This window comes from Vanessa atalanta, chromosome 4 (assembly GCF_905147765.1).
Source record: "Vanessa atalanta chromosome 4, ilVanAtal1.2, whole genome shotgun sequence".
NCBI lineage: Eukaryota > Metazoa > Arthropoda > Insecta > Lepidoptera > Nymphalidae > Vanessa > Vanessa atalanta.
The window spans coordinates 7,746,154-7,764,423 of NC_061874.1; the positions used below are offsets into that span (position 1 = coordinate 7,746,154).

General features: G+C 28.4%; 5 protein-coding genes across 5 annotated transcripts; 2 read left to right on the forward strand and 3 right to left on the reverse strand.

Annotated features, from left to right (window-relative positions):
* The first annotated feature begins 32 nt into the window (after positions 1 to 32).
* On the forward strand, positions 33 to 1,550 carry LOC125077768. Its single transcript, XM_047689812.1, has 3 exons — positions 33 to 402; positions 654 to 888; positions 1,066 to 1,550. Exons 1-3 carry the CDS (start codon positions 181 to 183, stop codon positions 1,260 to 1,262), a joined length of 654 nt encoding a protein of 217 aa, XP_047545768.1. The 5' UTR covers positions 33 to 180; the 3' UTR covers positions 1,263 to 1,550.
* LOC125077767 (anaphase-promoting complex subunit 4) lies at positions 1,541 to 5,254 on the reverse strand. Its single transcript, XM_047689811.1, has 6 exons — positions 4,649 to 5,254; positions 4,466 to 4,569; positions 3,956 to 4,147; positions 3,338 to 3,878; positions 2,946 to 3,145; positions 1,541 to 2,777 (listed from the first exon to the last, which is right to left on the reverse strand). Exons 1-6 carry the CDS (start codon positions 4,755 to 4,757, stop codon positions 1,563 to 1,565), a joined length of 2,361 nt encoding a protein of 786 aa, XP_047545767.1. The 5' UTR covers positions 4,758 to 5,254; the 3' UTR covers positions 1,541 to 1,562.
* An 818-nt stretch (positions 5,255 to 6,072) lies between these two features.
* On the reverse strand, positions 6,073 to 7,246 carry LOC125077756 (RWD domain-containing protein 2B). Its single transcript, XM_047689797.1, has one exon. The coding sequence runs from the start codon at positions 6,977 to 6,979 to the stop codon at positions 6,134 to 6,136; it is 846 nt and encodes a 281-aa protein (XP_047545753.1). The 5' UTR covers positions 6,980 to 7,246; the 3' UTR covers positions 6,073 to 6,133.
* A 1,218-nt stretch (positions 7,247 to 8,464) lies between these two features.
* LOC125077828 (COP9 signalosome complex subunit 3) lies at positions 8,465 to 12,012 on the forward strand. Its single transcript, XM_047689914.1, has 9 exons — positions 8,465 to 8,627; positions 8,707 to 8,861; positions 8,997 to 9,093; positions 9,400 to 9,617; positions 9,810 to 10,007; positions 10,136 to 10,288; positions 10,601 to 10,732; positions 11,367 to 11,549; positions 11,800 to 12,012. The coding sequence occupies exons 1-9, from the start codon at positions 8,573 to 8,575 to the stop codon at positions 11,878 to 11,880; spliced, it is 1,272 nt and encodes a 423-aa protein (XP_047545870.1). The 5' UTR covers positions 8,465 to 8,572; the 3' UTR covers positions 11,881 to 12,012.
* LOC125077829 (uroporphyrinogen decarboxylase) lies at positions 11,933 to 14,341 on the reverse strand. Its single transcript, XM_047689915.1, has 7 exons — positions 14,199 to 14,341; positions 13,832 to 14,119; positions 13,154 to 13,312; positions 12,717 to 12,860; positions 12,476 to 12,631; positions 12,234 to 12,401; positions 11,933 to 12,154 (listed from the first exon to the last, which is right to left on the reverse strand). The coding sequence occupies exons 1-7, from the start codon at positions 14,214 to 14,216 to the stop codon at positions 12,011 to 12,013; spliced, it is 1,077 nt and encodes a 358-aa protein (XP_047545871.1). The 5' UTR covers positions 14,217 to 14,341; the 3' UTR covers positions 11,933 to 12,010.
* Between the last annotated feature and the right edge of the window lie 3,929 nt (positions 14,342 to 18,270).

Genomic DNA, 18,270 nt, shown 5'->3' on the forward strand with positions numbered 1-18,270 from the left:
GTATTTTGTGAAGTATTATTATAAATATTTGGTGGGAACATGTGACTATGAGATAATTTTAAACTTGGCACTCATCCATTGAAATCGTCAGTTTGCATAGTCATGACAAATCATTGGCTCTATTAGATTTTAGAAGCTGCAGTGATATAATATACCATTAAAAGGAGAAAAACTTTCAAAATGCCATCTATAGCAGAAAATATTGCTGATATTAAAAGTACTGTAGTTACTGAGGTGCCTGCAGGTTCAACTGTAGTTTTAAACTGTGATAGTAATGATTTTGATCATAACTTTATGTTCTGGCTCATGGATTCCCATCCTTTAAAAATAATTGGCCCTGAGACGACATTTGATGAAAAAAAATATAAATATGAAGTATTATCTGGAAAGCTACATATAAATGTGAGTACTATTGATAACATTAGGTATTTTTTAATAAGTGTAAAGTTTTGTTTATAAGTAAAAATACAGATTTGCGTCATTTGTATTTATTTCATGTACTGAAACATTTTATTTGATTAAAATAATTAATAACCAAATCCTCGCTAAATTAGCTTTTCAATTAAGTTACAATTAGATAATTTAAAATAAAATAATAAAACTTACTTCTATTCTGAGAAATCCATGGTAAATTTAATGTTTTTATATTTCAGAGTGTGTCACCAACTGAGTCTGGTTATTATAAATGCTTTTCAAAGAAGCTTGATGGTGTTGGTGTTACAGTAGGGGAAGTAGAGATGATTGTTCATGGATCAACATTCACAACAGCAGATGCAATTAAATTGTCAGCTATTGTAATCTCCATACTAGTGCTGATAGTGTGTGCTGTTATATACTTTAGGTTAAGAAAAGAATGGAACAAATATGATGGTCGTACAGCTGTGCCAGGTAAAGATGATCTTAACACTTATTATTTTATAATTGATTAAGTATTTAAAATTTTAAATGGCTATGTCTAGATGAATTATTATTATATATCATAGAATTTTATAATTGTTCCATGATATATGTTTATTTAGAAACATATAAAAAAATATTTAAGTTTTGTTTTAATTCATTATTTAGTGGAAGAAGATGAAGAGGATGGTGAAGAAATATATAATCGTACTACTACTGCTATCAGTCAACCAGCACCAGGTCCAAGCCGAAATCAATCTTCTGAACATCTTTTATATGGTATTGATAACCAGGGACTAGACACAGATTTTAATTCTGTCTTTGAAAATATACAAATAAAAACACCAAGTCCAAGTTTAATATAAATTTTGTTTCTAAATTATAAGTTATCTATGAGTTCATATTATGTATATATATGTTTTATATTAAGGAAGTAAACTAAAACAATAATTTTTAATTAAGCTTTTGATAACTAAAAATAAGTAGAGGTATGGATAGACCAGGTCAAATAAGTTGTTAAGTATTCAAATATTATCAATAATTAAATATTCTCTTATGTACTCTTTAACAGTGAAGTATTTTTTGTTCAACTTTCATAATCCAAATATTGTATATAGAGATAGGTATATTAAATAAAATTGCATAAAGTTTCATGTTTTATTTAATTAAAAAGTGATGTCTTGATCATTATGCTTATCAGGTGTGTTTTGACTTTCACTAGCATTTGTTCCTTGTGAAAGAGGTGTTGTATCCAGAGTCTCATCTTCCTCGTCTTCTCCATTAATTTCCATTTCAAAGACTCTAACCTTTCTATGACTGTTTGACAAAACAACAGCCACTTTACGACCACCAGATACGGCAATACGAAAGCCATCCATTTTATCGAGAACTTTGTAAACACTAATATCTAGTTGTGGTGATAAATTTCTGCTTATAACTTTCTCATTAAAAACTAATGACTTTGATTTCATATTAAATTCACTTGAATTTTCTAAAACAATTTTCAATGGAACTTGAATAAAAATTGTACAGTCTTCTATACTTGGATGATTCACTAAAACTGATAAATATTCTGATGAATAAAATTGAAGATCAAGAATTGAGAGATCCTGCTCAGGTATATCAATGTTATCACGTAGTAAAAAAGAGGATATAGAAAATTTCGAAGCTGTGGCTATACAAATTCTGTCCTTAATATTTACAGACATGAATTTTATTCCTTCTGTCATATGTTCACTGTCAGTGAATGCCATCATGAATCTGTCCTCATTAGCATCAAATATCTGTGATATCCTTAAATGTTCTTTTGTTAATTTGTTTTGATATTCATATAATTTAAGGTTATATAATACAGAGAAATACTTGGCTACATCCTTAATTCTAACATCAAATATTTTACCCACAGATATTTTTAAGTGATTCTGCTGCTGTACCAAAGAAAACTTTTTAAATTCTAACATAGAAAATATTGTATCATTCTCTTTTAATAGACATGAATTTTCTTTGAGAAATTTATGCCATGGATTGTCTTCATCATCTGGGAGTATTGTTAAATCTTCATCTAATAAATATTGACCCAACCTTTCTAAGTTAAATTTAACAGGTCTCTCTGTTGGACTTTCAGTGTTTTCCTCATGAACATTATCAAAATTATACAAAAACTCTGCAATATGGGTGAGCTCTTGTTGGGTTATTTTTACAATTTCACTTGAGGTTTGCTCATCCAGTAATCGAACTATTACAACAAAAAGCCACCTAAAAAATGCTTTATAATTGCGCATTGATACATCAATTACTTGTTGCAGTTCAAGACATTTATTTAGAAAGGCACAAGAAGCTCTTATTGCTTCTGTAACCATTTTCTCTTCTAAACATAAAACCTGAAAAAAAAATTGTATTTATTACACATTTTTATTTCGACACCATTTTAGTAAAATGGGTGGGGGGGTGAAGAATACATCTACACAGGGTCCCACCCTAACACAAATTTCCCTTAATGTAAACTTATTGTAACTGTAAATATCAAATAAAAAAGAAATAAATATTACCTTATATCTATCTGGTATTCTGGTTAAACCTCTCAATTCTGCTAGATGATATGTAACACTCTGACCAATAATATTTAGCTGCCTCAAAACTAACTTTTGTATAGTTGAATAACTTAACTCAACTGAATTGCCAAATTTTTTTAAACCTTTAGCTGTTAATTCTTGGAGCAAGAACACTTCTAATTCATCTGATGGGACTCCTGAAATTTATGTTAATAAATACAATAAAAACCTAACCTTGTGTTATATATGTTAAAAATGGTAATACTAGGAAAATAGGTTAATAAATCAACACAATATATTTTTATACCATGTTATTAATAATAATATATATAATAATATTATTTAATAATAAATCCTCACATTTTATAATCAATGTGGTAGTTAGTTACCTAACATTAGTAGTTCCAGCAAATCTGCTGACACTCCACCCTCTGCTACTGAAGATGCATAATAAGCCATTTTTGTATCCATCTCTAAAAGTATGTGTTCCCAAGCTTCTGTTATTGAAATCATTGTTCTATCCAAATGTGTCAACAATGAAACAATTTGACCATGTTTCGTTGCAACTGTAAACAGTTCTTCAGCATAAGCTGATAATACACTTGTGTTTACAAGTGACAAACTAATATTATTAGTGGTTTTGTCCAAATACAATACTTGCATAACACTAAAATCTTCCGATAAATTTATATCAAGTATTTTATATTCTCCATAATCATCCTTAGTAATGTGAGATAGATGAATAGTTCCATATGGATATCTACCAAAAACACTCATATAAATATTTCCACTGCCATATGCAATCATTAGCATACTCAATTGGGTCTGATCTATGTTGTCATGGCAACTCTTTACATTATCCTCTACACCCTGATTTTTATATGTATTACTAGGAGAAGGAGGATTTGGCAGAAATATGGATGGATCATCCTGAAAATAAAATTTATTTAATTATTAGACTACAATCAATTGAAATTTATAATCAAATTTTTAAACACAAAACTTACATAAACATTATATTCCAATGCACTTTCTAAATTTCCTGATTTAACAGCCCATGTAATACAAGGAATTCCATAATTATTAGCCATATAAAATTCTTCAGATGTTTCATAAGCAAAATCATACTTGTCAATAATTTCTTTATCTTCAATATCGATTATGCAAACAGTTCCAGAGTTGTAACCAATAGCCAGTGCCTGAAAATATTTACTGATTAAAAAAAAAAGGTAAGATGAATATTACAGAATCATATCATATTTAAAGCATTATTTATACACCAACATTAGTAGCATTGAAATGTTTTTAAAAATACTTTTCTAAAATATTATAAATTATAGTTTTCTAAAAATGGCTTTGCTTAATTATTGGGTCAAGTATTTATTATTACTGATATACATTCAGCCCATAAATATCTTTTTTTTGTAATTTTTAGTGCCTTCTTGTAATAGTACATACATACACAAAACAACAACACACAGTTATTGATTTGACACTCATTTGAGTATTCATTTTACCTTGCCATCAGGTCTCCATGCCATTGAATCAACCACTACATTATCTTTGGGAGGTGGCAAATTCCAAACTTTTTGCCAATGAAGCCTGTGGACCTGGACTTCTCCTGTAAAGGTAGTAGACAAACAAATAATTTATATTTATTAACTGTTTTTAAAAAAGAAGATACATATACAATGAATTACCTTTAAAATTGCTAAGAGCTAATAAATCAAGACGGTTACTCCAAACCATAAGATCTACTTGATTAGCAACATGCTTCTCTTCCATTTGTCGCATCCCACAATGAAACATTTTGTCAAGTTTGTATTATTTTTTATGTAATAACTAATGGTGACAACCAGTAAGAACAATTACTATATGTAAATCAATGTGGAAATTATATTCAAAGTTTGTTTTACACTTTTGAGGACTACTACTTGCTGCCTTTAATGTCTTATTAAATAAGAATTAAAATAAGAATCGTAAATATTTTTATTTAGGTGAATAGGTTCTTAATGCCTCAATCAGTATTAACTAAATTAATTCCTCGATATAGTAGAATAATAGTTTTATAGTAACTGTTAAATATGTGTAAAACTCGAAAGTCATATGGCATAGGTAAGACTAAGCTCTAGATTCAAATTGTTATATTTAATACATAAATGTGAAGAAGTACTTATTCGGTGATAAAATGTTTTTAAATATTAACACCAATTTACTTTTTCGCACAATTTGAGTACTAAATAATAGAAATTGATTTTCCCTTCTTTAACGGGTGAACTATGTAAAACATTTTTTTAAATTATGAAGAATCAAATGTCATGTTTGACAATCACATTGACATCAACTCTTTTAATGTATACATTGTCTCTTGGTAAAGGTACTGCACCATAGAGCCTTTTAAGTTTATTTAATTCGATATAATATATTACAGATTTATTTAAAAAATCTACTGAATCTTGCTTTCTCACGTAATTGCAACACATCTAAGAGTGATAGGTTTCTCATAAGTTTTTATGTATTTCTTATTACGTGTATAATTTCTTCTTAAATATATTTACTACAAACATAAATGGAGACTGCTCATAATATAAAAAAAATCATTCAAAAACCCAATTCATATACAACAATCTGTTAAACTTGTAACTCATACAAACAAAATTCCGTAACCCACTGCCTGGACTTAGGCCATTCCATTTGAGAATTTGTGCAGCTTATTCGACTATGCTGCTATGGCTGGTGGATAAAAATGGAAAAGATTAACATCTGACACATGTAGGTTTTATGAAGTTGTTTTTCCTTATCGCCAGACGAGATGAAATATAAACACGAATTTAGTTTGCCCGGTGTAAACTTGAAATAATCCAACAAGATTCACGTGTCAACCACTAGCATATTTAGCCAACTAGCAACTAGCTTGGCACTAGCATATTTTTTATCTCCTGTCTAGAATAAAACTGAAAGTAAATTGCTTTATCATTTGATACTAAATTGTATAATAGTATCATACTAAATCGACTGTTAGTCTTTAGTGGATTTAGTATTTATAATATACAGGATTGGAGTCAAATAATTTAAATTGATTTCAGTAAACAATGAAAAACTATATTAAAAAATAGGTTTATTTTTACTTATGATACATTGGTTGCGCTTACAGTTGAATAAATATATTTTATGTTGTTGATATTTTAATAATGTTGGGTATTGATATTGTTTAATCCAAATAGTTCATTAAAAACTTGTGTTAAGCCAAATGCTTCTAAATATTTTGAAAAGTTGCTCATATCAACATGTATTTCCTCAAAATTTTTAAACTTTTGATTCAAACTTCTTTCAGTTATGTTGAAGGTTTCTGTTTTTCTTATCACAATTTTCTTCCAGCTCATGGATTTTATGATTTTCCACCATTCTTGGCAATCAGTTTCAAGACCTTCTATGCATATAACACCAGGCTTTCCCGATAAACAAAATCCTGTTAAATTATATTCTCTCGCCATTTTCACGATCTCTTCTCTCTTTTTCTTGTTATAAATATGATGTGAATATATCCACAATCTTGAAAATTTACACGTACCACTAACTGCACTAGACAGTGGACTTGTAACTTCATTTAATTTATTTTTATACTGATCTATATTTTCTTGAACCCATGAAAATGCTGTGTACAAACACTGTTCTCCAAGGTGGTTATTTTTAATGTAATTAGTGAGATCAGAGTTTAAGGCAGACTCTTGTTGTCGATTTAATTGGTTACATCTAATATACATATCTGGTTCTTCTTCTGGATAAAGGCTTGGTAAATTAACAGATATTTCTAATTTTAAACCATCTATTACAAGATTGAATGTAAAATCTAAATGGTTAGGTGTATATGGAATTCTATTTTCAACAAAATCTTTTATATCTTTAAGGGCATTAGCATCAGTTAGGATAATAGAATCTTCATTATAAATAGAAGTTAAAACTTCAATTTCACTTATTTGTTGCATTAAGCAATTAATTAATGTTGACTTAAATGTTTCTTCAGATTCCATGCCTCTTTAGTATATTCAACTCGTTTTTATTTCTCCTTTTGAAATATTTTTAGTTACTTTTCCCACATTCAATTTAATCTAGAAAATTTCGAATATGATATGTAATTCATTAACATTTTTCATTAATTTATAACCTCACATCTAAGTTTTGTAATTGGTAATATGGTAGCAAATAAGTCACTAATTTATGTGTTATCCGATAAAATAATTATTAATCATTCCAAAAGATATAATAAATTATGTTATTAATTATTGTTTTGCCCACTTAATAATTACTTATCGAATATTAGCCAATAGAAATGTAATTTATTATTGTTATATTATCTTCAGTACATTCTAGATACTATTTTTTAAAATGAAAATACATATAAAATTAACTTAAACCATATCAATTACTTAAACAAATAAGTAATAATATATTACAAAACAAAAACATTTTGTTTTATAATGATATAATCTGAGACAGCAAGTGTTGCCACCTCAGTGATGGAAAAGGGGCACTAGGTTAAAAAGGTGCAAGAAAGTGCTAAAAAATAAATACTTTTAAACCTGAAACTTTGTTTATTCTGCACTTGCATTTGCATATATTTCAGGTCATAATAAAAATAAATTAAACTTACAAAAAAGTTTACAAATTTAATCATGTGCTTGAAATGTTGTAAGTCCCTACAGAAAATACAACTATTACAATTTAAACTGAGTTATTAAATAATTTAAAATCTGATTTTTGTAATTGTCCTCATCATATCTCAAGAAGTCGATGGCTGATTGACGTCTGCATTTTTGCTATGCTATGAAAAATATTTTTTTATATAAGTGCTCAATGCTACAACATGGCATGGCAGCCCAAGTAGAGTTTACACGAGGTGGCAGTCTATACAAGCTACCTAGGTTACCATAAAAAAAACTAAATATGTACCGAATGGCTGCTTTTGGGTGTGAAGGTCGAAATAATTGTATAACTTCGTACACGTGGTGTGAACTTTCTTATAGGTTTACAAAATAGCTTTATCCGGGCTAAATAGCTCGATAAGAACTAAAGTAGCAACACTAATCTGAAAAGTTTTATATTATATTTGTTTTACATAATATAATATAAAAATTTAGAATAACTGCATAAATGCGATTATTATGTTTTTTAAATCAAATCGGAAATAGTGTAAATATATATGCACTATGGTTATTTTTATTTTAATATATATATTGAAAAAAAATTACTTATTTGAAATAGGAAAAAAGAAAAATTACTAAAGAATTAGAAATTAGAATATGTTTTTACCCCAATGTATTTTTTTGAATGTTTTGTGCGTTATTATTGAAATTGTCAAGAAGACTTAGATAGAATATATTAAATATAGCTTTTACTTTTACGGGAATATGTAAAATATACAGTAAATTATTTTATCTTAAAGGAAATAAATTAAAATACCTTCAATGTCGTAATTGTCACTTGTCATATTCAGCGGTGGCTGTCTGATATACCCTATTGTCAATGCCAATGTCTAAATCATTTTGATTTTGCGACTTGTTCTTTTTTGCATATAGTTTAACTGCATAGTGTAAAATTTATAGGGCATATTTGATAAAATTATAATGGCTTCACCGCTGGAACAATTTGTAAATAATGTGAGAACTACTTCGGCCTCGGGTAAATTATAAACTTGCCTTTTATCAAGTGTGTATCATTGTATGATTAAGTTAATACTTATTTATGTTTTGGTTAATAGGCAATTTTCGTGAATTGTGCGATATTATTGGAAAATCCGATGAAGTACTACAGCGAAACAGTGCACATTTAAACACTGTACTGGAGACTCTAGACATTCAGCAACATTCTCTTGGAGTTCTAGCTGTACTTGTTGCTAAATTCTCTTTACCACAGGTATTTCATTTATTTCAAATTACAATGATGTTGTTGCCTTTTTATTTACTCATTTTATTTTTATATACAAATTTTTACTCAAGATCAATAATGCTAAACTTGTTTTAATTAATATAAATTATTGTTGAATTCTAGAGTAACCCTGATGTGGATAGAACAACAATGTTTCAGCAAATCCATGATTTTATTAGCAATTGCAATGGTGAACAAGTTCGCTTTTGTCCAGAGCTTTGTAAGTAATTATTTAATTTATACTAATATTATAAATGTGAAAGTATCTCTGCCTGTCTGTGTCTCTTTCGCAGCCAAACCACTGTACACAATTTGATGAATTTTAAATAGAAGTAATCTAAACTTTCAGGGAAGGACTTAGGCTACTTTTTATTATTAACATTTGAAACACAAGAAAAGTTGCAGGCAATAACTAGTTCATTATAATAATTATTTTTAAGGAATAAATTTTACTTATGTTTACTGTGAAATTGTGAATTTCACTATTGTTATTTGGGGGGTTCAAACAATTTATTAATAATTACAGATGCAGATCTATGCCATTTACTTACTGATCACCTCGTGGAACTGAAGCAACCCATAAGGGGGATTGAAATCTTAAGAAAAGCCATTAGGAAAATTCAATTGTTTGACTCTCAGTTAACTTCCATCCATGCTGATTTATGTCAATTGTGCCTACTTTCTAAATGTATGAAACCTGCTTATGAGTTTTTGGATACTGATGTAACAAGCATTGGTTCAGAGGTAAAATATATTTTGTTTTACAATACAACATCATACAACTTACTTATATATGTTATATTTGGGGGTTTAGTTAAGCACTGATTTCTTTCGGTCAGTTATCATTGGTGTTGTATCAAATGTCCTAATACCTTTATATGAAAATGTGTACATAATTTTTATTTGTGTCATAATAAAAACATATTCTTATTACAGCTGGGAGGTGTTAATGACTCTAAGCATTTTCTTTTATACTACTACTATGGGGGAATGATATACACAGCTATGAAAAACTATGATAGAGCATTGTATTTTTTTGAAGTTGTAGTCACTGTTCCTGCTATGGTTGTTTCACACATAATGTTAGAAGCTTATAAGAAATATATTTTAGTATCATTAATTTTACATGGAAAGGTAATAAATGTTTTTATTAAAATAATTGGACTACTATAACTATAATATATAATGGTCACAAAATCATGTTATATTTATTTAATGATATTATTCTATTATATCATAATAATGATCTCTACCTAATACAGATACAACCAGTGCCTAAATACACATCTCAAGTTGTATGTCGCTTTCTCAAACCCCTATCTGTTGCCTACCACGAACTGGCTACTTCTCAACATACTGCTATAAAACATAGAGAAACTTTTGTAAGAGACAAGAATATGGGGTTGGTTAATCAGGTAAGAAATTTTTTCATGAAATATTTTTATGAAGCATATAGAAATAAGCTCTTTTCCAATCGTAAGTTGAATGTGATCCACTTAACATAGATTCAATGAATATCATACATAAATTTAGTAAAGAGAAATTATTATATCTTATATCTACCTATCTTTCTTCAACAACTTTCTGCTAAATGTTTTAGACCATAATATAACTATTTCTTCAAGTCTTTTGTGAAAATTTTATTAAACTAAAATATTAATATTATGAAACTGGTATTTTAATCATAAAAAATCCTCTGTGTTACAAAAGGTTTTCTTTTTTTATAGGTTTTGAGTTCCATGTATAAAAAGAACATCCAGAGACTCACTAAAACCTTTTTAACACTCTCATTAAGTGATGTCGCTTCCCGTGTTCAGCTAACTGGACCAGCTCAAGCTGAAAGTTATATTCTCAATATGGTAAGATTGAATTATTATAGTTCTATACTTTTAAACTAACTTTTGGTTGTTAATAAAGCAAAGTTAAAAATCTTTGTTTGGATATATGTAAAGTAGCCTTATTTGAGTTGCATTCAATCTTTTTTTTTTCAGTAATAATTATCGAAATAACTTTAATAAATAAATGTTAATTTACAACATATATAGTACAATTTCTTTAAAAAAAATTTAAATGTAATGGAAACAAATAAGCAAATTACACTTTTTTATATAATTGGTTGCTTTATGATTTTTAAAGACATCCATATATTTAATAATATAGTACCAAGTTCCTCAGTGTTTGCACAATATTGGCTTATTTTTGCGATAGATCTTTCATTATTTTATTTAATGGACTTTATCTGTGCATTGCTACACTAAAATGCAATACACTGCAATAAAAAGTTCTACAATGTATATCCACCTCTTAACTTCTCTTTTTATGTAACTATATCAGTTTGAACTTTGAATCTCACATACAATAAAAATCTGAATATTATTTGTTACATGTTAAAAATTACTAATGGAAAAATATTGATTACTAAGATTTTATTTTTATACACATTGTTATTTTTATCTTTCGCATGTATTTGAGTTTTAATATTTAAAATTACAGATTGAAGAGGGAGAAATTTATGCCATGATAAATCAAAAGGATGGTATGGTTGTATTCCTTGATAGTCCTGAGAAGTATGCATCACCTGAAACTTTATGTGTATTAGAACAACAAATGGCTGCTTGCACTAAGCTCCATCAATATATTCAAGAAATGGATGAGCAAATTCAAGTAAATCCTCAGGTAAATTAAACAAATATATTTTGGTCCTTTATATTTCAAATGGTTATATTGATAACCCATATTAAACTTAACTTTTTATTTAAATTAATAGTTAACAATTAATTGTTAAGTTGATCTTAGTTTTTTAGCCAAGGTTCTTGGGTACAAAAACCCTATTTATTGACTGTTTTGATTTAAAAATTATTGAGTTAAAATTTCTAATTTATAACAAGAATGCCTTTTTATTACATAATAATGTTTTTCTTTTTAGTATGTGAAGAAATCTGCTGGCAGCCATGATGAAGATATGCCAGCAACAAGTCAAAACTCAAAAACTGCTTATTCAATGTAAACATATATTAATATTAACCACATAATTGTAAGTTTATAATTGTAACAATCCATTAAACAATTACCATAAAAGTGACCTTTATTCCCACAATCAAAACAAATAACAACAGTAAAACATCCCTTTCAAGAGTCTATATAGCTTCATGTACAGATTCGGTGAATGCAGTCATACTCTCTAGAGGAGTCTGTGGTGTAATTCCATGACCTAAATTTGCAATATATCTATGTTTACCAAATTTTTGGACCATGTCAATAGTTAATTTCTTAATTTCTTCCTGAAAAAAAGTAAAAATTTTTGTGAAATGATCTGTAAAATACCACAACTACTTCATTTAAAAAAAGGGATATACTTACTGGAGTTTTGTACAAATCTTGAGGATCAAGATTTCCTTGCAGAGTGATATTGCTACCTACAATTTTTCTAGCTTCAATGGGATCTACAGTCCAGTCTAAGCCAATAGTCTCATAGCCCATCTGGGCTTGTACATCTAAGGAATGTCCACCACCCTTTGCAAATATTGTCTGTAACAAAAAATAATAACATTAATACACAATTTTTTATTAAATCAATCATATGTGTTAAAACTAATTAATACCATAGGCACTTGATCCAGACTTTTTTCTTCTAATATTTTTTTTACACCTGATCTGATATCTTTAAGGTATGGTGCAGAAAACTCATTGAATTGTTCTCTTGTGAGGTGGTCTGCGCTTGATTCAAAAACTTGAAGCAATTGAGCTCCACTTTCCACCTGCATATGAATTAAACATTATAAAATGAATAAATAAGAAATTAAAACAATATACAAAATAGAAAACAAATTAAAAGTAAAGTACCTGCATGACTAAATAGTCCACAATCACTCTAGTTAACAAACTAAGTAGTCTATGAACATCCTTAGAATATTTTTCTAACCAGTCCTTTGTTTTAGACATAGTCTTACTTCCACCACCTTCTATCATGTATCCCATCAAGGTGAACTAAAAACAGACATTTTATTAGTAAATATATGTCATAATAAAACAACATTAAAGGAACTCCTAGAAAAGTAAAATTTATATGATCAGTATCAAGCAGTTTTCTATTTATACTTTATTTATACAACCTACTACATTGTCATTTTTGTGGAAAATACTTAAAATGAAAATTTTACCTCAGACTGCAAAATTATTAATATAAATATATGACTGCATTCAAAATTACATAATAATTTATATATTCTTTAATGCATGTAAATAAATAAAATACATCTTAAAAATCAATAAAATCTTACTGGTGCTCCTGTAAATCCAATCAAGGGTACTTTTCCTTCTATTTTGTGCCGTGTCAAAGTTATTGCGTCACCCACATAAGTAAGTCTTGATACAGCACCTTCTTCTTTAAGTTCATCTATCTCTGAGACATCCTGGAGAGGTGTTGGGAAGACAGGGCCCTGAAATATTTTTCTAATATTATACCAATTGTTTGTTTGAATTTTATAAAAACTACTTAATAATATTTTAAAACGACTGACTGACATATAACACAGTGTAAGCCAGTTTCTATAATGGGACATAAATTTGCACAGGAATCTTTTTAAAAAAAAAAGCTATAGCTAAGTAAAGATTTTTAAAAATTCATTTTCTAATGCAGTTAAAAGTTTATACGGAAGTTTACCATTTTTTAAGATAGAAACATTTTTCTATTAAGTTACCAATACAATAGTATTTTCTGATAGGATATTGTTTTGGAAGTTTGGCTAGTTTAATATGAAAAACCTACATTAATATGACTTACTCAATATATTACCGATGACTTTTTTTCAATCTAATTACTCACATTATTGTACTTAGTATTAGGATTTGATACTAGTGAATATGCAGACAAAATTATTACGTTTATTAGTAAATAATATTCTATATGTGATTACAAATTAATGAACTCAGTATTAGCAGTATTTCACAAAACATACCACACCAGGATGCATTTCCACAGTCATGCCTAACGCTTGTGGTATAACAAGAATGTCACTGAAAATGATTGATGCATCTAGGTGTTCATAACGCCTCAAAGGTTGAAGTGTAACCTCACAAGCAAGTTCAGGTGTCCGACAGACAGTAAAAAAATCATGTTTCGCTCGTACAGCTTGAAACTCTGGTAAATATCGCCCAGCCTGTCGCATTACCCAAACCGGAACTTTATCAACTTCCTTACCACATGCTGCTTTTAGCAACCTATCATTTTTTAAAGGTGGAAAATTCTGAAAATGAATTTCATTTATGTTTAAGTACTTAGATATAAATAATTTAAGGTATATTACAAAAAAAAAAATCACAAACCTTGTTAGTATACTCCATTTTTATACACGTAAGCAATTGTTGGGTAATTATAAACAGTAGAAAGTTAATTATAGCAATGTTTTTTTTTGCTTATCAGTTCCAATAAAATTTGTTTTTTTTTTTATTAGACTTTCAGCCGGTGGTACATTACAATTATAAAGTAAATGTCAAATGTCAATGTCAAAATGACTTTCTCTTTCTTTTTTTTATGGAAAGGCAAATGAATTATATAAAACATCTTAAGAATGATAAAATTGACAAATAATGATTACACTTTAATTCAAACGTTTGTAAAACATCTGCTATTACATTTATATTTTCTTTTAGTCATTTGGAGATTAAATTTTACACGAAATTATTATATTATACTTAAATAACAAAAATAATATTATATGTATATAAATTATTATCCATTGGGTTAATAATTACAATAATGTTAGTTCGTGTGAATTTAATCAGTTACATCGTTAACATGGGCTTGAACTACTACCTACCTACCCAAAAGTTGCAATAAGAAACGTTCGTACTGAACGTAGGTACTCTTAGAATTAAGATAATGCGTACCTACATATATAAGTGGTTAGATTTTGAATACCCACACCGGATTAACAAATATATGTTTGCGAAATCTGGTTCTTCCCAACAAATTGCTCAAATGTGTGCTTAGAATACAGGTACTTTACTCTTATAATCCAATGGAACGGCAAAGCGACATGACCTAAGAGAGTCGAGGCATAGGATTTTAAATATTTCCAACTTTCTGGTTGATATCAATAAATTCTTGTTAGAAAATCCAATATTACTTTCTTAATATTTTGAGACACCTTTTCACAGGACTTCGTAATCTGCAGCTTTGTTAAGCTACTCAAGTGTCCTAAATTATTATTGACACATTCAGTATTTTATCAAAATTGATTTTTAAAACATAAACGACACTATAATAAAAGCTAACATACATAGATTACAGGAAAAACTTTTTTTTAAACCAATCATTATCTTTTTATTTAACTTGTAATGAGGTTATTTGTATACAATAGATATAGAAAATAGATTTTTAAGAAAACTATGATGTAGTTGTAAATATTTGGGATTATTTATATTACCCGTGCATATAAGTAATAACGAAGTTTAAGATAAATATTCACTTACTACACTTGTACCTAAAAGGGCAATCTCCTGACTGTAACAGCTTTAACTAAGTTAGGGTTTAAATAATTTAGAGGCGCACTATGAGTAAGGTATTTGACTTTTTAATCTTAATCAAAAATTTCTCAAATTTGAATTTAGGCATATCATTTTGTTTAACTTGTCATTCTTTTCACTATGAGGAACTGACTAATTTTGCTTTTGTAAATTTTGTGACAAGTGATGTGTATATAAAAGCTGTATGTATATAAAAGCTGACCGAAATATTTCTCAAGAAACCTGTAACGTTTAGTGTGGTTAAAAGTTAATTCAATAAAAGAATAAAAAATTAGATAGGGACGTTAAATATACAAAGTTTGCGAGATGACTCGTCTACCTGCCGTCGCATTTCTATCAGAGTGTAAAAAAACACAAATGAGAGGGGTCCACTATAGTTTTTGTTATCCGAACGACACACTGCGACCTATCGCTATATGGATTTTTTGTGTCAAACCTTTATCCCAGTTGCCTAATAAAGTTTATTCGGTTTAGAGGAAAAGAGCTGCAACTTATATGAAGATAAGGAACGGACTCTATTTGCTTAAACAACTATGTTAGGTAATTAAACAAAACAGACCTTTTCTAAAGTAAACTAAATGGTAAATTAGGTATTAATTGAAATTGTTTTTAAGTTTATTTGATACAATTTGGTGTAGCTTTTGCAATCTAAAATAAAAATACATAGATAGGGACTGTAAAAATAAATCTAAATACAAATATAATTTATTTAGTAATATAAGTACATAATTTTTCAACAAATTATTATGATAATTAAAAATATATCCCAAATTTAAGTGCACTAAAATCAAGCTGCATTATTGTTTCTCTGAATCAAATATTGCATATAAAAGTGAATAGCAACACAGGGATACAGGTGCCGCTGTGACTTGTGCATTCTTGAGTCGCAGTGGGAGCCTAAAGCCTGTAGTAGCATTATGTCATTTCATGTACATAAATATTATTATTGTATATATACATCAATATATATTGTATATGATAATATAAATATAATATCAAGATGATCTTAAGCTAATTGTATATTATATTTCAATATATTATGAATACTGACTCATTTGAAAACAAACGACAATGGCCATTAACATAGGTTGTCCTTAAGTACTACCAAGCTATTTTGATTTTACCTTTATGTAAACTAAAGATTTATAGAAGGTCTTATATCTGCAATTTTACGTTCTCACGTTCGTAGGTAGGTACACATAAGTGACGACCATACTTTAGGGACTTTTGATGTTATTGCAAGAGTATTTAAAAAAGCCGTCTAAACATATAATAAGTTCTGATAGGGATGACATGTTTCAAATCGTCTTATTTTCATATTTTGAAAGTGCGTGTACCTTATACATTGAATTTCTTTAACTCTTTTTTATTTGAACAGACGGCAAATTATATAAGTATAACTAATCTCCTTTTCGTTTAATCACTGTAACAGTAGTGTGGGAATTTTTCTTTTGTTCCAAATTAGAAAAGAAACAATATATTACACGCTATAATTTGGACAGCTCCGTTATGTTCGCAAAAAAAATTAACTTTTTATAAAAGGATTCCCGATAATGGTTGGGATATCTGCGATTCCTTTTTTTATAATACTTTTTTCTGAACCGTTATCAAAGTTCGGTGAGCTCAGTAGGGGTGATTTAGACACGAAATGAGATTAAGCAAAATTTTTTCTTATGTTAAATTTTCGCAAGTCATGGGCTTACTACCTGGACTTTGATATAAACTTTGACATTCGTTATTTTGTATTTCAAACTTACCTATTGTTGCAAACAAAAGTATTAATTAAATATTGGCAAAAATATACAGATTTTATTCACTTAATTCTGCTACGAGCAAAAACTTGACACATTCAATGTTTTTATAACGGAATGTAGATAGGTAATGATTCGTTAATAGAATATAGTAGGTACAGTTTTTTCATGAATAGTCTAATAAGTAATTTTTCTAAGGAGTCAAGTTTTAAACAGCTATATGAGTTTAATTACGAAAAACATCGTTTGATTTGTGTTTATAACTGTATGGGTAACCTAACTTACTTTAAAAACTAAACTTTGTCAAAAGGAAGAGCCTTTTGACAAAGTTTAGTTAGATTAGCAGTTTATTAATGATTATTTGTTTTATTTAATTGATTTATATTAATCGATAAGAATAAACGAAATAGGTATAAATTGGAATAAAAGAGCGTCGCTTTACGAATATCTAGCAACTTTGTACTACGCAACTAAGTACTTAACACTATCGCAATCTCTATCGTCGGTATTTCATACGCGCTACTGTTCCAATAGTCAGTTCAGACATTCAGGTTAATACTCCAAAAATGGTGTGCAAAAACTTTGTCGAAAACTCATTGACCCCTGATTTATTTCGTGAGATAATGTGGTCTGCGACCTGCGAACTATGCTTAAAAGCTTTATCAATTAAAACACGAACATTTTTATATAGCAACCTATTTTTATTTACGACTTTTTCATAGAAAACGTATAAAACTATATTTATAAATTCTATAATACCTACTGTATACTGTTAATTGATAATTTAGACGTCAACTTTAAAGGTAACTGGTGGTAGTACTCACTTAAACATTTTCTTTCATTGAATATATTTTTACAGATTCTTCTGAAATGAAATAACTTCTATGTTAGGCCGAAATATTTTTATAAAATTTATAATCACGTTGAACTTCATTATAGAGATATTAAGAAGTGGCGTTTTACCGAAACATAATTAGAAATATTGTTTGTTTGTGTTTCTATAATGCGAATACCATTAATTGATTTTTAAACACTTTTGGTCAGTCATGTTGATTGCATGTCGATAGTGTGGATTAAGGTAATTCAAAGTTGGTTAGAGGATAAACAAAAGTCTATAT

What these genes read in the sequence shown, in the direction of transcription:
- LOC125077768 (XM_047689812.1), top strand. Translation starts at nt 181, where the DNA reads ATGCCATCTATAGCAGAAAATATTGCTGATATTAAAAGTACTGTAGTT. An exon ending in CTGGAAAGCTACATATAAAT is followed by an intron (nt 403 to 653) that starts GTGAGTACTATT and finishes TTTATATTTCAG; the next exon opens with AGTGTGTCACCAACTGAGTC. An exon ending in TGGTCGTACAGCTGTGCCAG is followed by an intron (nt 889 to 1,065) that starts GTAAAGATGATC and finishes TTCATTATTTAG; the next exon opens with TGGAAGAAGATGAAGAGGAT.
- LOC125077767 (XM_047689811.1), bottom strand. Translation starts at nt 4,757, where the DNA reads ATGTTTCATTGTGGGATGCGACAAATGGAAGAGAAGCATGTTGCTAAT. An exon ending in CATGGAGACCTGATGGCAAG is followed by an intron (nt 4,148 to 4,465) that starts GTAAAATGAATA and finishes AAATATTTTCAG; the next exon opens with GCACTGGCTATTGGTTACAA. An exon ending in GAATACCAGATAGATATAAG is followed by an intron (nt 2,778 to 2,945) that starts GTAATATTTATT and finishes TTTTTTTTTCAG; the next exon opens with GTTTTATGTTTAGAAGAGAA.
- LOC125077756 (XM_047689797.1), bottom strand. Translation starts at nt 6,979, where the DNA reads ATGGAATCTGAAGAAACATTTAAGTCAACATTAATTAATTGCTTAATG.
- LOC125077828 (XM_047689914.1), top strand. Translation starts at nt 8,573, where the DNA reads ATGGCTTCACCGCTGGAACAATTTGTAAATAATGTGAGAACTACTTCG. An exon ending in CTAAATTCTCTTTACCACAG is followed by an intron (nt 8,862 to 8,996) that starts GTATTTCATTTA and finishes GTTGAATTCTAG; the next exon opens with AGTAACCCTGATGTGGATAG. An exon ending in TAACAAGCATTGGTTCAGAG is followed by an intron (nt 9,618 to 9,809) that starts GTAAAATATATT and finishes TTCTTATTACAG; the next exon opens with CTGGGAGGTGTTAATGACTC.
- LOC125077829 (XM_047689915.1), bottom strand. An exon ending in TTGGATTTACAGGAGCACCA is followed by an intron (nt 12,861 to 13,153) that starts GTAAGATTTTAT and finishes GTCTGTTTTTAG; the next exon opens with TTCACCTTGATGGGATACAT. An exon ending in TGGACTATTTAGTCATGCAG is followed by an intron (nt 12,632 to 12,716) that starts GTACTTTACTTT and finishes ATTCATATGCAG; the next exon opens with GTGGAAAGTGGAGCTCAATT.